The sequence below is a fragment of the Aulonocara stuartgranti genome (genome assembly GCF_965226115.1).
Source record: "Aulonocara stuartgranti genome assembly, chromosome: 13".
Taxonomy (NCBI): Eukaryota; Metazoa; Chordata; class Actinopteri; order Cichliformes; family Cichlidae; genus Aulonocara; species Aulonocara stuartgranti.
The window spans coordinates 19,252,315-19,267,252 of record NC_138949.1 but is presented as its reverse complement, the minus strand read 5'-3'; the positions used below and the strand labels follow the sequence as shown (position 1 = coordinate 19,267,252).

The window sequence follows — 14,938 nt, the reverse complement described above, 5'->3', positions numbered from 1 at the left end:
TTAAACACGGGAATAGCAAATTTTAAACAGCAGTCACGATTTAAAGGATTTCTTCAGAGATCTAAACACCAACACGCACAAACTGTGCTACGTTGTGCAACCTTTGTCTATTTCCTCTTAGAGAGCGCCTCGTGGATTACTGACTGTTCATAAAGTCAAATGTCAATACACCAGCAGCAGGAACGCTCGCAGGGAACCTTGAACTCTGAATCATTTTCTTATGGGGTTAATAATGAGGGGACACCGAGTCAACGACAGACATATAAAAGAATTTATTTCTCATGTGCACAAAAAGAATTGGAACAGAACTGAAACAATGATTGAGGCCACAAGGCTTTCCATATAGATTTTCATCAGAAATCCTTTTTATGTCCATGCCACATCTCCTGTATCATCTTTACAACGGCACAGGGCCCATTCCTGCAATGGTGCTCCACTTCATAAAGCAAAGATTTTGCTTGAATGATGGTGGCATGCACTCTGCACCAGTGTTTCACTCTCAGATGCAAGTAGACAGAAATAGTTAAAATCCCAAGTGCAATTTGTAGAGGATAGCTTCTCTTGAAGAGCAGAACTGCAGTCTATTTCTCTGTTATCTGGTGCCCTCAGCAATGACACTTAACCCTGGTACCAGAAGATGCATTAGCTTGTATGGAATTAAATAAAATAAAAGTTATTTTTTTGATGCCTTCTGCTAAACTGTCAGCAGCAGAGTTGAGAGAGTGGAGGGGAAGAAGTATGGGCGTGTTTCTTTACATCGAGGCACAGATCACTGTAATTTGGAGTAACATAATGAGCACGACATCTACAAATAGCAAACAGGACAATATCTTTGATTGTTGCCAAGGACATCAGTTTGATCGTATCTTAATTTCAGGGAATTTGCGGAGCAAACGTAAAAACTAGAGAATAATTATGTCACACTGGAGGTCTGTTGTACTTTTGCAGCTTTTATGCTGTTCTCAATGGGGATAACTTATTCTATACAACAAAAGATGATACAGAAAGCCATTGAACTCATTGCATAGTGACATAAAACATCATCATGACAATATCATGAAAATAAAATAAAATGACAAGGACAACCTATGTGATGTTAGCATCTGGAACCTGCTATTGATGTAGCCATAGGTTAAACAGCTGTTGTGCCATTCCTCAGAGCACAACATTACATTTAGACACAAATGTAATGCATGTTTTTTTTCAGTCTGTATATCTACAAAGGGAACCAGTACATTAGTATGATACTGCGATGGTGTGTTTGTGTGTGTGTGTGTGTGCGTGTGTGTGTGTGTGTGTGCGCGTGTGTGTGTGAGTGACAATATATTTACAGAGAATTGTCTTCACATTATTCACAAATCCTTCTATAAAGCAGCATTTCATTGCAGTTAGTGGAATATTAGATCACTGAAGTTCTCCTTTCGCACTACAAATGCAGCATGATGTTCACCAGCTGAAATGCCATGACATACATGTTCAGTGTTGACTTATTTAAAAGATAATACTGCTTTATTTATGCATACATATACTGTAAATAAAATATTAAATATCAAACTAAGTCTTTGGCAAATGTAGTTAAGAGTACATTCACAAAATATTTTCCAAAACTTAAAATGAGTCAGTATTTCCTTTCAGCCCCTACGGAGAGTGGAACCTAACTTCGTGGAGGGTGGTGAGTCTGTGTTTTTAAAGGCAATTAATTTCAATTAACAGGCATGAATTTATGTTTTAAAAAAACTGGTCTGTAAGGCAATTGTTGAAGCTAATTTGCAGTCGGTTTGCACAACTGCACGCAGCTTTCTAAACTGTGTAGGCATCTATTGGCATGACTAAGTAGCTGAATGAGATACAGTTGAACTGAAAGGATTTGCTCATGTAGCCAAAGAGTTATGGCTTCATTTTTACTTGGAAAAAAGATGTTCATACGCAAACGGGTCTGTTAGCTTGTTAGCTTTGTGGTTTTCTAAGAATGCAACATATATATTTTCAACTTATGCTTATAAAATGGTTAATTGTAGGTGAATGTACCACAAAAAAAAGAGAAAAAAGCTGAGGTTATAGTGCAAAAAAAAGAGAGCAAAGGATGACACTGCGCACGTACATGGACATGAGGGAAATGTGACAGCCGTTCTGAAAAATCGTTGTTTATATTAAAAAAAATGTAACAGAAAATATAATTTAAAGTATTTCAAATTCTGGCAAGACCATTTTAAGTTCACGGTCACCACATTTTTAATACTTTGCAAAATGATTTACATTTTTACATCTGATTGTTTGCCACGGGGAGCGCGATGTCGCCAGGGTCAGTAAACGCTGCAGGGCATGCTGTGTTCGTCTTATAATTTAAGTGTTATCAGAGAAATGGGAGCAGAAAAGTTCATCAAAGCACCAGAGTAAAGCCCGCTCTACATTATGGAGCCAGGATCTTGTTAATGGTCAGAGGGGCCCACAACACTGGTTTAATTCGCTACATTGTTACGCTATAGGACCACTGTCATCTCCCCCTGGACGTCTGTCTTCAGAGCAGAAAAATACTGCAGTTCATTACATAAAGGAATGTGACGATCCATGAATAAAATAACAACAACAACAACAACAACAGCAAAGAAACAAAAATTAAAAACCCACGACATTTTTTCCACATGGTTTTCTTCACACTGTTTTTCTTCAATTTATATGTTATAATATATATATTTATATAATCTCTTAAAGTCATTCTGGAAACGCTCAGGCCTGTGAGAGAATAAGGGCATGACAGGTGAGTTCTGAATGCCCCCGGGCCCTTTTGACCCAAAGTGTGTGTGAGACGCTGAAGCTGGGTGCATCTGCGTCGACCTCGGCCATCCTTCCTTCACAACGCACTTGCTGACGGGGGTTTCATTTAGGATTCCACCTCGCTTCCCTTTGACCTCAGTGTTTCTCAGACAGGGACAATATGGAGGCCGAAGCTCTGGCCCTGCAGTTTGAGCTGGTCTCTGGTGTAACTAGTGGCGGTCGTAGGCAGTGGCAGCAGTGGGAGGTGCGGAGCCACGGGATGCGGCACTATAATAATAAGGGGAACCTGAAAGTTAACAGAAGAACGAACCGTTGGAAACCACGAGGTCAAACATGATGTAAGACACGTGTGTAAAAGTTCTGAGGATGCGCTGAATATTCAGAGACTGACTTTTTAGGTTTTAAATAGGATTTAAATTTTAGAGCATGTTCAGCATGACAGTTTTTTTAATGATGTCAGACACTTACTTAATAACGCTGGATTGCTGAACCGCCAGGCTTCATTGTAAGTTGTGTATTGTGGATGAGAGTAGGGGTTTCCAGAAAAATCCCCTCCTAGGGAACAAAATGGTAAAAATACATATTTATAAGAAGCTAATAAATAGAAAAATTCAAAAGCCTACACTACAGTTACATTAGATTTTTTCCCACAACAATATTACTGACACATCAGTTCTCTGGACGTCTGTACAGCTTCTCCAGAGTCCCTTCAGGTGAGTTAATTGTTTTATTGCCTGCTCTGTTCTGTATGTAAGTTTGGACTTTTGTCCTGCTTGTAGGCAGTCACACTTTGCTTCAGACCCTCTCTCATTGTCCTCTCCCTGCAGGTTGTAGTGAGAAGCATGGGAGGGTGAGGGGATATCACAGAGCGATGCTGCAGGCCCACAGGTTTCTTTCTTTTATGGCACTATAAAGGCTGGGTTTTATATGAAGCTGCTGAAGAATGGCCTTTGCTTTAACGGTGTTTGGGGCCGGTCACTAAATCTTAGTTATTTACCACTGGGTGAAAAAAAACACAAAAAACCCACAACCCCTGGATTAAGAAGGTTTTGCTGTGTTTTTCTACTTTTTGTGTCCATACACACTTTCCAGTTGTATAAAACACACATATTTTTTTATTTGATTTGAGATATGTGTTTTGACCTCTATCTATAGGCTAAAATCACGTGCTAATCCTACACGGCTGCTTTGATTGTTTGTCAGTGTTAGGCACATGTCACGCCGCAATAAAGGGAATTGTGTTTTGAGTTGTTTGGAGCACAGATCTACACATGCTGGCAGCATCTTCACCGCTGGTTGTGTAACTTAAGCTCATCCCTGAGAGAGATAGTGATTTAAATATTTACAGGCCCTCCACGCCTCTGTGTTTTGACCCTTAACTGTTTGCTGTGAACCTGAACTGCAGGTTAAGTAGAGGGGAAAGAGATACGCTCTGCAGCCCTGGGTGTCCGGGGAGGCGAGGAGAGGAGCAAAAGCAGTGTTTATCGATGGGGCTGGTGAGAGTGCGCTGTGTGGACACGGCGAGGGTAATGAGCGCTGGGAGCTGGAGTGTAACTGAGAGGAACTGTCCTATCTCACGGCCACTGATTGTGGTGATCGCCTATCGAGTTCATCTAATGTCCTCATCCACAGACGCTAACCACACGCTAACCGCAGTCTAACAAAGCTATAACAAGCTTGCTTCAATCCTTTGAGTCAAAAGCAATGATTTAAAGTGTCCTTGCTGTCTCAACAGTGAATTTATGTTTGATGTTTTTGGGGTTTTTTTTTGTAGGGTTAAGTGACCGTAAATTTTACAGTATCAACCTGACAGGTACTATGTGTTGCAAATATGTTAGAATTAACTATATCACCTACCGGGAACCATTCCAGCTAGTGTGGATGTGGGGTAGCTGCCTTGTCCTGTGGGGGGGACATGAGGTGGGTAGCCAGGTAAGGTGGTACTAGCCATATCTCGACCTGCAGACACACAGAAGGAGGATCTGTATCACAAGGATGGTCACGAGGAGAAGAGTTAAAAGTATATTCTACTTGAGAGAGTGGGTTTAAGCTGAAACCAGTCCAGGGTGTGTAGCACTCAGCTTGCTCTTTCCTGGATTTGAGGTTTTTTCCTGTAGTGAGTGCCTAATCACAAGAATAAAAAGCCACAAAAAAAAAGGCATGTGCTATGTCATAACCGAGCTGATGCAAACTAAAATTGTTCTGGAAGAAGAAAAAAAAAAGTGCTACCAGTAAACATTACAGATAAGTTTCTGCATTGAGCAACATGAAAGAGTTTTGTCATTAAATTGATGATAAAAGATGGAAACGAAAACCTTCCTTCGAAGCATATTGCTTTTGGAAACGTCTTGTACATAAACACAAAAATCACCAAAGTGAAGTGATGCATATAGCCACTGAGAATAACAAGCAATGCCCCTGTCTGTCACAATGCATCGACTCATCCTGTTTCTTAGGCACGCTCACTTTGTAAAAGCAAAACTAGAGATTTTCCAAAAATGTTCAGAAATAAATGTCTGCTGTCCAATTATATATACCGGTATGTATATCTCTCCTGGGGTCACATATCAATATCATGACACTACAACAAAACATAGCATACTAGTGTCAAAAGCAGTGTTAGGAGCATCAGGCCAATGACAGCATCACGCTGGCCTCTGCTTTATATTCAGCCCTTTAATTAACCCTGACAGCAACCCAGCTAGATGAAGGGGCACACATGACTGGCAGCTATGGGTTTAAGGCGGGCCCCAGTATCAGCCTATATCTGCGCCTTTGAAACCCCCTGTTTTGGCCTCCTGTGGCCCCCTACACTTTGGCCCTGTCATGAGTCTGTAAGGACCAGAAAGTCTACTGTGACAGTGAGAGACGAGCAGGGGGTCAAATGCAGAGCAAAGCACGGAGGGAAAGGGTAGAGATCGTCTGCTTTTAATGAGAGCCAAACGTTCAACTTTGCTCCTGTGTACACAACTGCAAGGCCCAAAAAGAGCAACAGGGGAGGCATCCACTTTAATTTGTACATAACTGAGAACTGAGACTAAAAGTGAGCACAGAGTGAATAAAGAAATCATTTTAATTATTATCCGGCTACGGGGCCTTGTGGGAAAAGTTGTACCTGCTATAAAGGGCTGGCTGGCATACTGGCTGTAGCAGGAGCTGTGAGCATGGGCAAGGTAGCTGGGAGTAGATGCATCTACTGAGAGGCTGGACTGGTGGGGCAAGATGTCAGCTAGAGCAGAATCCCCAACAGAGGAGGGGGTGAAGGGGGCAAAGGATGCCTCATGGGGCTCTCGCTTTACACACATGGAAGGTGGATATGACGGGTGAGAGTCTGGCAGGTGGGGGGAAAAAAAGAAAAAGAAAAAGAAAAAAAATTGATACAATGCAGACATACAACTCCACACAATCTGTACATACGTTTATGTCAGTCACTCACAAGTATGGTGAGATGGATTTATAGCTGTGTAGATGTCCAAACTCAAGTGTAGACGGGTAACAGCAAAAAGCCAAAAAATTAGATCTGTCGCTGACATAGACGCTCGTAATTAAAGAAAGAGCGGACTACAAATCCCTCTCCGATTTAACGTATTAATTAAAGGGAGCCCAAAGAATTAGGAGCAATACATTAACTTGCTATCTTTTAAGAACTCACAAGCAGACATTTTATATGAATACTGAATAGATAAGCAGTCTTTACCACTTGATTTGTTCATTTACATGGCTTATAATAATAATCTCATATGCACCTAGCGGTAATTCATTCAACTAAGTGGAAACGTACACCAGTGAAATGTTGCAACAACACATCGCGCCTGATCAATCAAGCTCAAATGCGTAAAAAATTTCCCCAAGGTTTTGGGAAAACAAACAACATAATCTCACGGCTGCTTTCTCACAACAAAATCACTCCCACAAATAACCAAGCAGCCGGCTTGTAGACAGTTCAAAACTCTGCACTTTGATCTAATTTGGCTGATGAGTCTTGACATCTTTCATTTTAGCGTCTCTGCCTCTCGAACCTGTGCAATCAATGTGAGCTCTGTTTCTGGCCTCTCCGTACCCACTGCAAGCCTGTTGTGTTTTTTCGGGGGCCTGCAGGGAGAGATGGCTCTTTCCCGACACCATGATAGCCTCATTAGCTGCTTCTCCCATCATTGTTGTTTTACAACAGGACTGTGTGTTGCGATTCCTCATTAAGATAAGGGCTGCTCAATGGAAGGGGAGTGCAACAATGTCAACCATAAGAACCTAATTCCAGAGAAACAGGCAATGTTGCTCACTACTTTTCCCTAGGAGCAGAAAAATAAAATTGTAGGCTCTCCTAACGTTATTCTCCTTCTTTGTCTTGGTGATAGCTAAAAATGTGGATTTAGACAGAAGTACTGCAATTAGAGTGAATCTTTTCTTAGAAAAATGACAACACAATGGGGAAAAGACACAGTGTGAACAATGTACAATCTTTTCTAACATATGATCAGATCATTAAAAGGAACGTTTGCCCCGAATCTTTGGCATGAACAGAAGTATTCTAATGAGTAGGCTTTCCATTTAATTGGATGGACCAAAATGTTGTCACATGTACTGCCCAAGTATGTCATAAGTTATATTGGAAAACTGGGTCTACATTTAGGAATGACGGCAAATCCCTTGTGCTTAGTTCTGCTCTTCAGTTAATTATAGCCAACATGTAGTCTGTTAAAGCCTTTGAAGTTCAAACAGCTCTCAAAAGTCCAGTTACAAGAAAAAAATACTGCAGAGGACAATGCTAGCAGCTAGCTTGTTTCAGAAACACAGCGAAGCATCATATTCCACCTGCACCTGAGCCATGAAATCACGATGACATCAAGTGTAAACCCATGAACCAAACGCAAATCTCTACTAGAGAGAGCCCGTAGTGTAAAACAGCTTTATGACAGTCAGATTTTTAAAAAAGAAAATAATTTGATTCTCTTTGTCTTTATTGTGTGTTGCGGTTTAAAAAAATGAACCAACTGTGCAGCAGTGGATTCAGAGGGCTTTTTTATGTGCACCTTGCTCATGCGCGCTATTATTAGAAACACCCCGTTGCCAGGTTATTTTCTTCACTGGTAACAGTTTATAATTGGGGTACAAAGTACGTTACGCTAAAGAAACACTAATGACGAGTTAATACATCTGGATGTACCGTAAATTTCTGCTACTCACCGACTACGGCTTCAGTTAATTTTTAATAGATCACCAATCAAGGGGTGGTTACTCAAAATTATCCACCAAACTGTATCGATTTCAGGTACATTTGGCTTTATTTACCTTCATTTAGGACTTAAGTGCCACAAGGCATCAAAAACCGAGACTAAACCCTGTCCTGTCTGCCAGCTTTTGGAATCTGAATGTGATGTTGTGCCAAACAATATTTCTGAAAAGTCTAACTGTGAATTCATGATATATCCTGTATTAATTCAAGCGTGAAATCATCAAGGGACTAACATTAGTTAAGTATGGTTTGCGCTCTTACTCTATGCATGCTGGGACTTTAATTTTGCGAATGAGGATGTCTAACATGAAGTCAAGGTCAAGCCTGTTTACACTGAATCTGAGACTTCCTCCACACTACTGTAGGCTTCCGTGTTCTCAGCGCCCGAGCAACCGTTGTCAAACAGACAGGGGTTACAACGCAACAACAACCAATACAAATGCTGCGTTCAAGACCACTGAACTCTGAAACTAATCAGACATGGTGTTGCTTATTGTCCTGGAGACAAGGCAGCGCCTGGTAAAGGGAGCCTGTCAAATCGAAGGCCCTGATGATGGAGATGGAAGATAAACTCAGGGTCCTTGGGGACTTTTCTCCTCAGCAAACACATCTTTGAATGAGCGGAGATGGTATAGAGTTCTCCAATAGCTGTCTCTGCTCCACCACTGATACTACATCGAGACCCCATCAACCATAGAAATGGACTGTTAAGAACCTACAGCAATCCTCCGAGTGATGCTTCCAGATATAGCTACAAAAGGCTTCTCTCAAGTGAGCATTTCATTTTTAAACGTGCACCGAGGAACTTTGCTGCACAAACCATTTACTGGGAGAACTCTTGTTTAGAAAGGCTGACATTCAATCTACAGAGAACTTTTCATGCACGCAAAACTTCCTTTCTGTGCTGACAGACAATAAAATTCAAATTTTACCCAGACAGGGACACATTCATGTTTGTATCGCAGCATTTCAGCCTCTGGATTTGCTTTCTTCCATTCAAGCTTTGGTAATTTACAACTACTTACACCAACCCCCCCCCCCCCCCCCCCCTCCCCACAAAAAAAAAAAAACCAAAACAGAAGAACATTTGTAAAAGGTGGAAACTGTGGAAAAACAAATGCAGGCAAAAATAGCTTCAATTCCCCATTTAGAGGTTTAAAGTGATTCATTATCAAATGTGTGCTCAAAGGTTAGCGTGCTAGCGACGGGGTGATATAAACATTAATTTCCAGTCTTGGGGCTGCAGGCGTTAACTGAGCTGAGAAGAGTCATTTGTCACCAGGCCACACAGCAGGCATTGCAAGTTAGGTGGCTGCTTGTTGTTTGCCACCCAGCAGAGAAAAGCTCGTACTGCCAACTCATAAAAACAGCTTCAGATTCTGATTTGTATTTCAGCAGAAATTAACCTGAAAGAAGGCACTCGGCACTTTATATGTTTTTGTGCATAAAGTGAGAAATATATAGATAAATAAGTAAAAACGAAATTGAAAAAGCAACAGCGTTTCACACCTGCTAGATTTGTTGTAGCCAGAGTGGAGCCACTTTACACCTGCCAATCCCACAGGCTCTGTTGGCCCAGCCTGCACAGAGACCGCTGCACGTGTCTGAATGTAAGTTTCTGACTTTCTTTGAGCATCAATAGAAAACTGCAGGTACACAATTGGAGCCAAACACTAGAGCTGAATCATGATAAGGATAAGGTGATAAGGAAATACAGTACATGTTCAAAAATAGTGAATATGCAGTGTAGCTACAGCTGTATAAAACTAAGCACCTAGCTATGCAGAGTTGACTGGGTCCTAAATAGCTCGCTCAATTTGAGCATGGTACTGTAATGGGATCCGATTATTAGCTGTAAGTGGTATTATTGCAAATTGGAAGCATTGAGAAACACAGAAACTTAGCTACAAACTGCTAGAATAGACCACGTGAACTTACAGGTCGGGGTCCATGAGTTATGAGCTGACTAGTGTGTGAAAGTTTGCCAAAGATCTGCTGACTCAGTGACTGCAGATCTCCGAGCCTCCTGTGGCATTAACATCAGTACAAAAACTGTGCTCCAGGAGTTTCATGGCCAAGCAGCTCCTACAGATGCAACGTCTAGGTGGCTCAGTACTTTTTTCTATATAGTGTGTATAAAATCATTCATTTAAATGTGATATCTTTTGTAATTTTAGCAGTAGCTACATTCAATGCATTTTTAAAGCAATCCAAAAGACTTTTAAGAATAATTTCTTATGATTTTTTATCTACATATATAAAATGATATATAGATATATGTAAAATAATATTTTTTTTTTTAAGTAATATTTGTTGCATCTTAGTAAGTGGTGCAAAAAAGTGCGATCAATCTCTCCCTATTTTTGTTGCCTCCAAGGTAACCTTCTCTTTCACACATTCGGGACACAAAAGATGGCCGACCGTGCTTTCGTTATAGCGCTCCTGTAATGCAAAGCTGAGCACTTCATTAATCATTCATCTTTAATAGATTATGCAAATTTCAGGACATAAAAATCAACAAGATCAATAACTGTATGAATTTTAATTGGGAGCAGAAAACATTTAAAGAATGAATATAATCTCATAGCTCCATCCAGTATGAGAGCATAATTTATTGATAATTGGATCCCAGCCTAAGTGAGGAAGGTAATTTAGCATTTTTTCAGCCTTGGCATACATTCCTATTTACAGGGTTTGCTAATGGAAGGAAAAATAATATTATGCACTAACAACCTACACACAATCAAATGCCTCATGCATTACTTTGCATAGTTGTGAAAATTGGGTAATAAAAGTTTACAGGATATTACTTCTGAGTTTAATTTGGTGCTCAATATATTCAAAACACATCTTTAAAATGGCTGTACCAAAACATGTTGTCATATATTACTTTCAGAAAAGTTTTGCTAGTTCATTCCCTCTTTACTCTGGGCGAAACCCTTGCATGTATCGCTTTAGGAGGCCCCCCAGGCCCCCAGGTGGCTTGGAGGCCACCTGCTATGAGTGTGCTCACCAGAGCGAGACCACTTTCATAGGAGGAGCCCGCCATAAAAGGGAAAAACACACCTTTCTTCTCCTGAGGCCCGACTTTCTGGGGCAAAGCTACCTCCCACATGTTCAGGAATAAAAAGGGGTTCTTTCTTTTCCCATAGCTCTGTGCCTGAGTGTGTGGCTGAACTATTGGGATCATATGAAAAGGCCGCTGTAGTTTTCAAACTTCCTCTTCTTTACTTAGACTCTCTCTCTCTCTCTCTCTCTCACACACACACACACACACGCACACATGCACAGACACACAAAGTACACTCCTTGACTCTGATTCCCACTGCATAATTATGAGCCTTTTATTAAAAGGCTCATAATTATTCTCGAGCCAGTGTGGCCATCAGTAAACCTAACCTCCCTTGGGAAACACCCTCAACAGCAACAATGACACAATATTTCAATTAACCAGATGTCCATCAACCTGGACAGCAAAGCAACCACAGACTCGGTCCAACACAGGGGATGTTTGATACAGACACTGCAAGATAGTTAACAAATTGCACCTCCAATTACCTGTTGACTCTCAGTGCAAACGATTTGGCAAAAAAATGCCCCTTTCTCTCTCTATATTTCTCTCTCTCTTTCTCTCTCTCCACAGCATAAGGCAGCCAGCCAGTCACAGTGCTATTCCAGCCGCTGTCAATCAACAGGCTATGATAGCGTTTGATGACAACGTCATGTCGTGGCGAGAACAGCAGCTGTCTCTTATGAGAAGTGCTCCCAGTCAATCTGTTAGCGGGCCAATCCAGGCTAACACAATGGCCAGTTAGGAGCGTTGCGTGAAAGACCTGTGGGATTTAATGGACTCAGATGATATGTTACCTCAGCCCGTCCCTTAGAAATACACAGAGCACCCCAAAAAGTGCCTTGAAAGAGCTTTATGTAAAAAAACAAAAGACATTGGTGATAACTTTATATGGCTGGAAAAATGTGCACGCCATCAGGGAACGGCAATCAAAATCTTAATGATTCAGTGATAATGTAGAAGTTTAGATAAGAGCGAGATGTCTTTTTAAAGTAGGAACCCTAAAAAAGTGATCAGTAAACTGATGGTAAAATGACAGTTTGGTGGTATTTAAAAAAAACAATTAGAACTGGTTAACCTGGGAAACTTTTTCAAGAGTTTGGCATCATAAAGAACGCACAGTTCGACCATCTTGGTGCCGGTGTATTTTGTTGCAGCACTGTGTGTATTCTGTTAGGCGTCAGTGTAGCATGAGTCAGATTGTACCTGTCACAACAGAGTAGCTCTGGGAGACGCTAGAGGCGAGGTCAGAGCTGGCACTGGTGGAGAGGCTCGGCTTCACATCTTCCAGGCCAGTGTTCAGGGACGGGAGAGTGTACTCATTCGCCTGTAGACGAAAAAAAAAAACCCATGTGTGAGCAGGTGGGAATCGAAGACAGCAATTCACACTGCTTTAATTAAATTTTACATTCCACCAGATCAGGTCATGATCTGGTTAAAATCGCTCTTGGATTTAGATCAGATTTCCTAGTTTAGGTGACGACATATAAAAAACAATGTCACGATGAACGCCCCTCTCGTGTTTGCTGCTGTACATTTCCTGTGAATTCTGCGAACATCACCCCTGCCCCTGCTCCTTGTGCTTTACCAAGACCTATGATGATGTATGCATGCATTAGAGCTTGTCTGAGGGCAAGGCAGAAAGGGAGAGAGGGATGAGAGAGGGATTGGGAGAGGAGTGAAAGGACGGGGTGTCAGCTGGCTCTTTGTGCTCCACTGCAGTCATCCCTGTGACCAGTCAAGGGAGGAGACATTCAGGGCTTTGTTACAGGAGAGACATGTGGTGTGTTTTTTTAAAGGCGAGTACAACCTCAAAAACAGCCCTTTGTGCTTTGCCTCCAGGATGAACACATAAAACTGGGTTAATAAAATGTTAAAATTGTGAATTTTCACTTTATGAGTTTTTCTACTTTTACTTGTATTTTTTAAAACGTCACATTGGAGGCTTTCGTTGCATTCCTGTTCCACTCTTATAAAATACTCTGTGCCACTCTGGCCGTCTTTCTTTTTTATTTATTTATTTTATTTTAACAGATTCACATTCACAGTTTACTGCAGAAGAAAACTTCAACCACCATCCAGTGTCTTAAATATTTATTCACCTTAATCTCGTGTTAAGACTCTGCTAGCAGTTGTGATGAATCCTGTTTGTTAATGAGATGACACTTCCTGACACAACTTTTCTTTGAAAGGATAAGTGTGTGTGTGAGAGTGTCTGTGAGTGTTTATTTGAAAGAGTGTGTGTGTGTGCGTGCATCTGTTTCTCTCAATGGGTTGGGGTCCCACAGGGGCAAGCTGGTGACCCCAGTCTTGTCTGCCTCTATCCCAGATAAACTCTAATTGTGTGCTTACAACTGTTCCCTGGCACTAGGCTGGATGTTCCTCTCTATTCCACTGGGCCTCAGCAGCACAAGAGTCATTTTGTCATGCAGATGGGATGCGGGTAGGGCCGGGTAGGGCTGGGCGGAGGGCGAGTGGCAAGCGCAGAGGGGCCTGAATGACCTGACCACATGGCTGCCAGAAGTGTGGGAGGGATGAGGCCTATTCAGCCTGGCCTCTTCAAAATGGCTTTTTAATGCCCTGATGCAGACACCAGACAAGCCCCTAATAGCCTAATATCCCACCTTTTCACCAGTTTAAGAAAAGGAGGGGGTTCTGGAAACAGGGAGAAAAAAGAAAGAGTGGAAAGCCATCTGATTAATATTACATTAAATTAAAACTGATTTTTCTGGACCATTCTGACGCCGTTTTTCTCCCCCCTCCGCTACCCCCCTCTCGCCTTTTTAATACCTTCTCCTCCACTCTTTGTGATTGCAAGTCATTTCCAATTCGTTTTGGTATTGATCTTGCCGTAGAAATCACTTTGGTAATTAGCTGCATTAGGGGCTGTATAGCCAGCTGAGGGGCTGTCCCTCTGATTTATCGCTGCTGTAATTCCCCACGATCGCGGAGAGATGAAAATGAACTCAATTAGGGCACTGCTAAGGCTGCATGGGCACCCACATAAAGCTCCAATGGAAAAATTAATAGTCTCTTGTTGTTTAACAGTCTAATGAATGTAAATAAAGGTTATCCGCTGTTATACGCTGTGGGTTTGCAGGTTGCTTCAAGCAAGAATTTGCACTGAGCTTTTTGTCACCTGTGTCAGAGCGTTCGCGGGTTCACTACAGCTTGTTAGAAATCAGTGTAAATGCTGTAAATCTTATTGTGTAGGGAGAAATGTGTGTGTGTGTCGAACCTGCTCGGGTTTAATGTGTTCTGAGGTGGGGAAGACATCAGGATAAGAAGGCCTTTCAAACACACGGTCGAGGGCCTCCAGCTGCTGCTGGGTGAAGGCATCCGCCCGCAGGTGCTTTCTTAAACTTTCCACACTGCCCTGAGAGTCGCTGCCGGGGCCCGAACCATCAGAGCCATCTAAAGAAAGGAAGAGGTGAAAAAAAAGGGAAGGGACGAGGGGGGCAACACTGGTATGAGGATGTGGATCCAGTCTTTTTACTTCATACTTTACTTCTAGCAGGCTAGCATTACGAGGAATAAAACAAACAAAAAAATATTAGAGCTCAGCGGGTGTGATAGTGATGGCATGAGGCAATTCAGGGAAACCCACCATCATGCTTGGCTTTTATCTCCCCCTGTTTTTTCCTGTCTCTCTCTTACTCTCTCGCTCTTTCCTTCTCTCACACATACACTCACTCAAACAATCCTCTACCTCCCCCCTGCCACTCCTTGCAGCCACCATCAGCATGGTCATCATGTGATAGGTCCATGGTAATTGATGGATTACCGTCAGTGCAAATATATACTTGTAAGGCAGACCGTGTGCTTCAGGAAGAGAAAGTAGGGCTGGCGATTACATCCAG

The 14,938-nt window shown here is 41.9% G+C and overlaps 1 protein-coding gene across 15 annotated transcripts in view; it reads right to left on the bottom strand.

Moving 5' to 3' along the window:
• Positions 1-271: 271 nt before the first annotated feature.
• Positions 272-14,938, bottom strand: part of pax2a (paired box 2a) — a 29,252-nt gene continuing 14,585 nt past the window's right edge. For 4 of the 15 annotated variants that reach the window (XM_082556516.1, XM_082556519.1, XM_082556514.1 and 1 more), the window contains 6 exons: positions 14,317-14,492; positions 12,285-12,405; positions 5,891-6,106; positions 4,633-4,734; positions 3,244-3,330; positions 272-3,061 (listed from right to left, as the gene is read on the bottom strand). In XM_082556516.1, coding sequence (XP_082412642.1) covers positions 2,985-3,061; positions 3,244-3,330; positions 4,633-4,734; positions 5,891-6,106; positions 12,285-12,405; positions 14,317-14,492 — 779 coding nt within the window. In that variant the 3' untranslated portion in view covers positions 272-2,984. The remainder of the gene's footprint in view (positions 3,062-3,243; positions 3,331-4,632; positions 4,735-5,890; positions 6,107-12,284; positions 12,406-14,316; positions 14,493-14,938) is intronic. The other 11 variants (XM_082556508.1, XM_082556517.1, XM_082556515.1 and 8 more) reach the window with 3 other exon arrangements.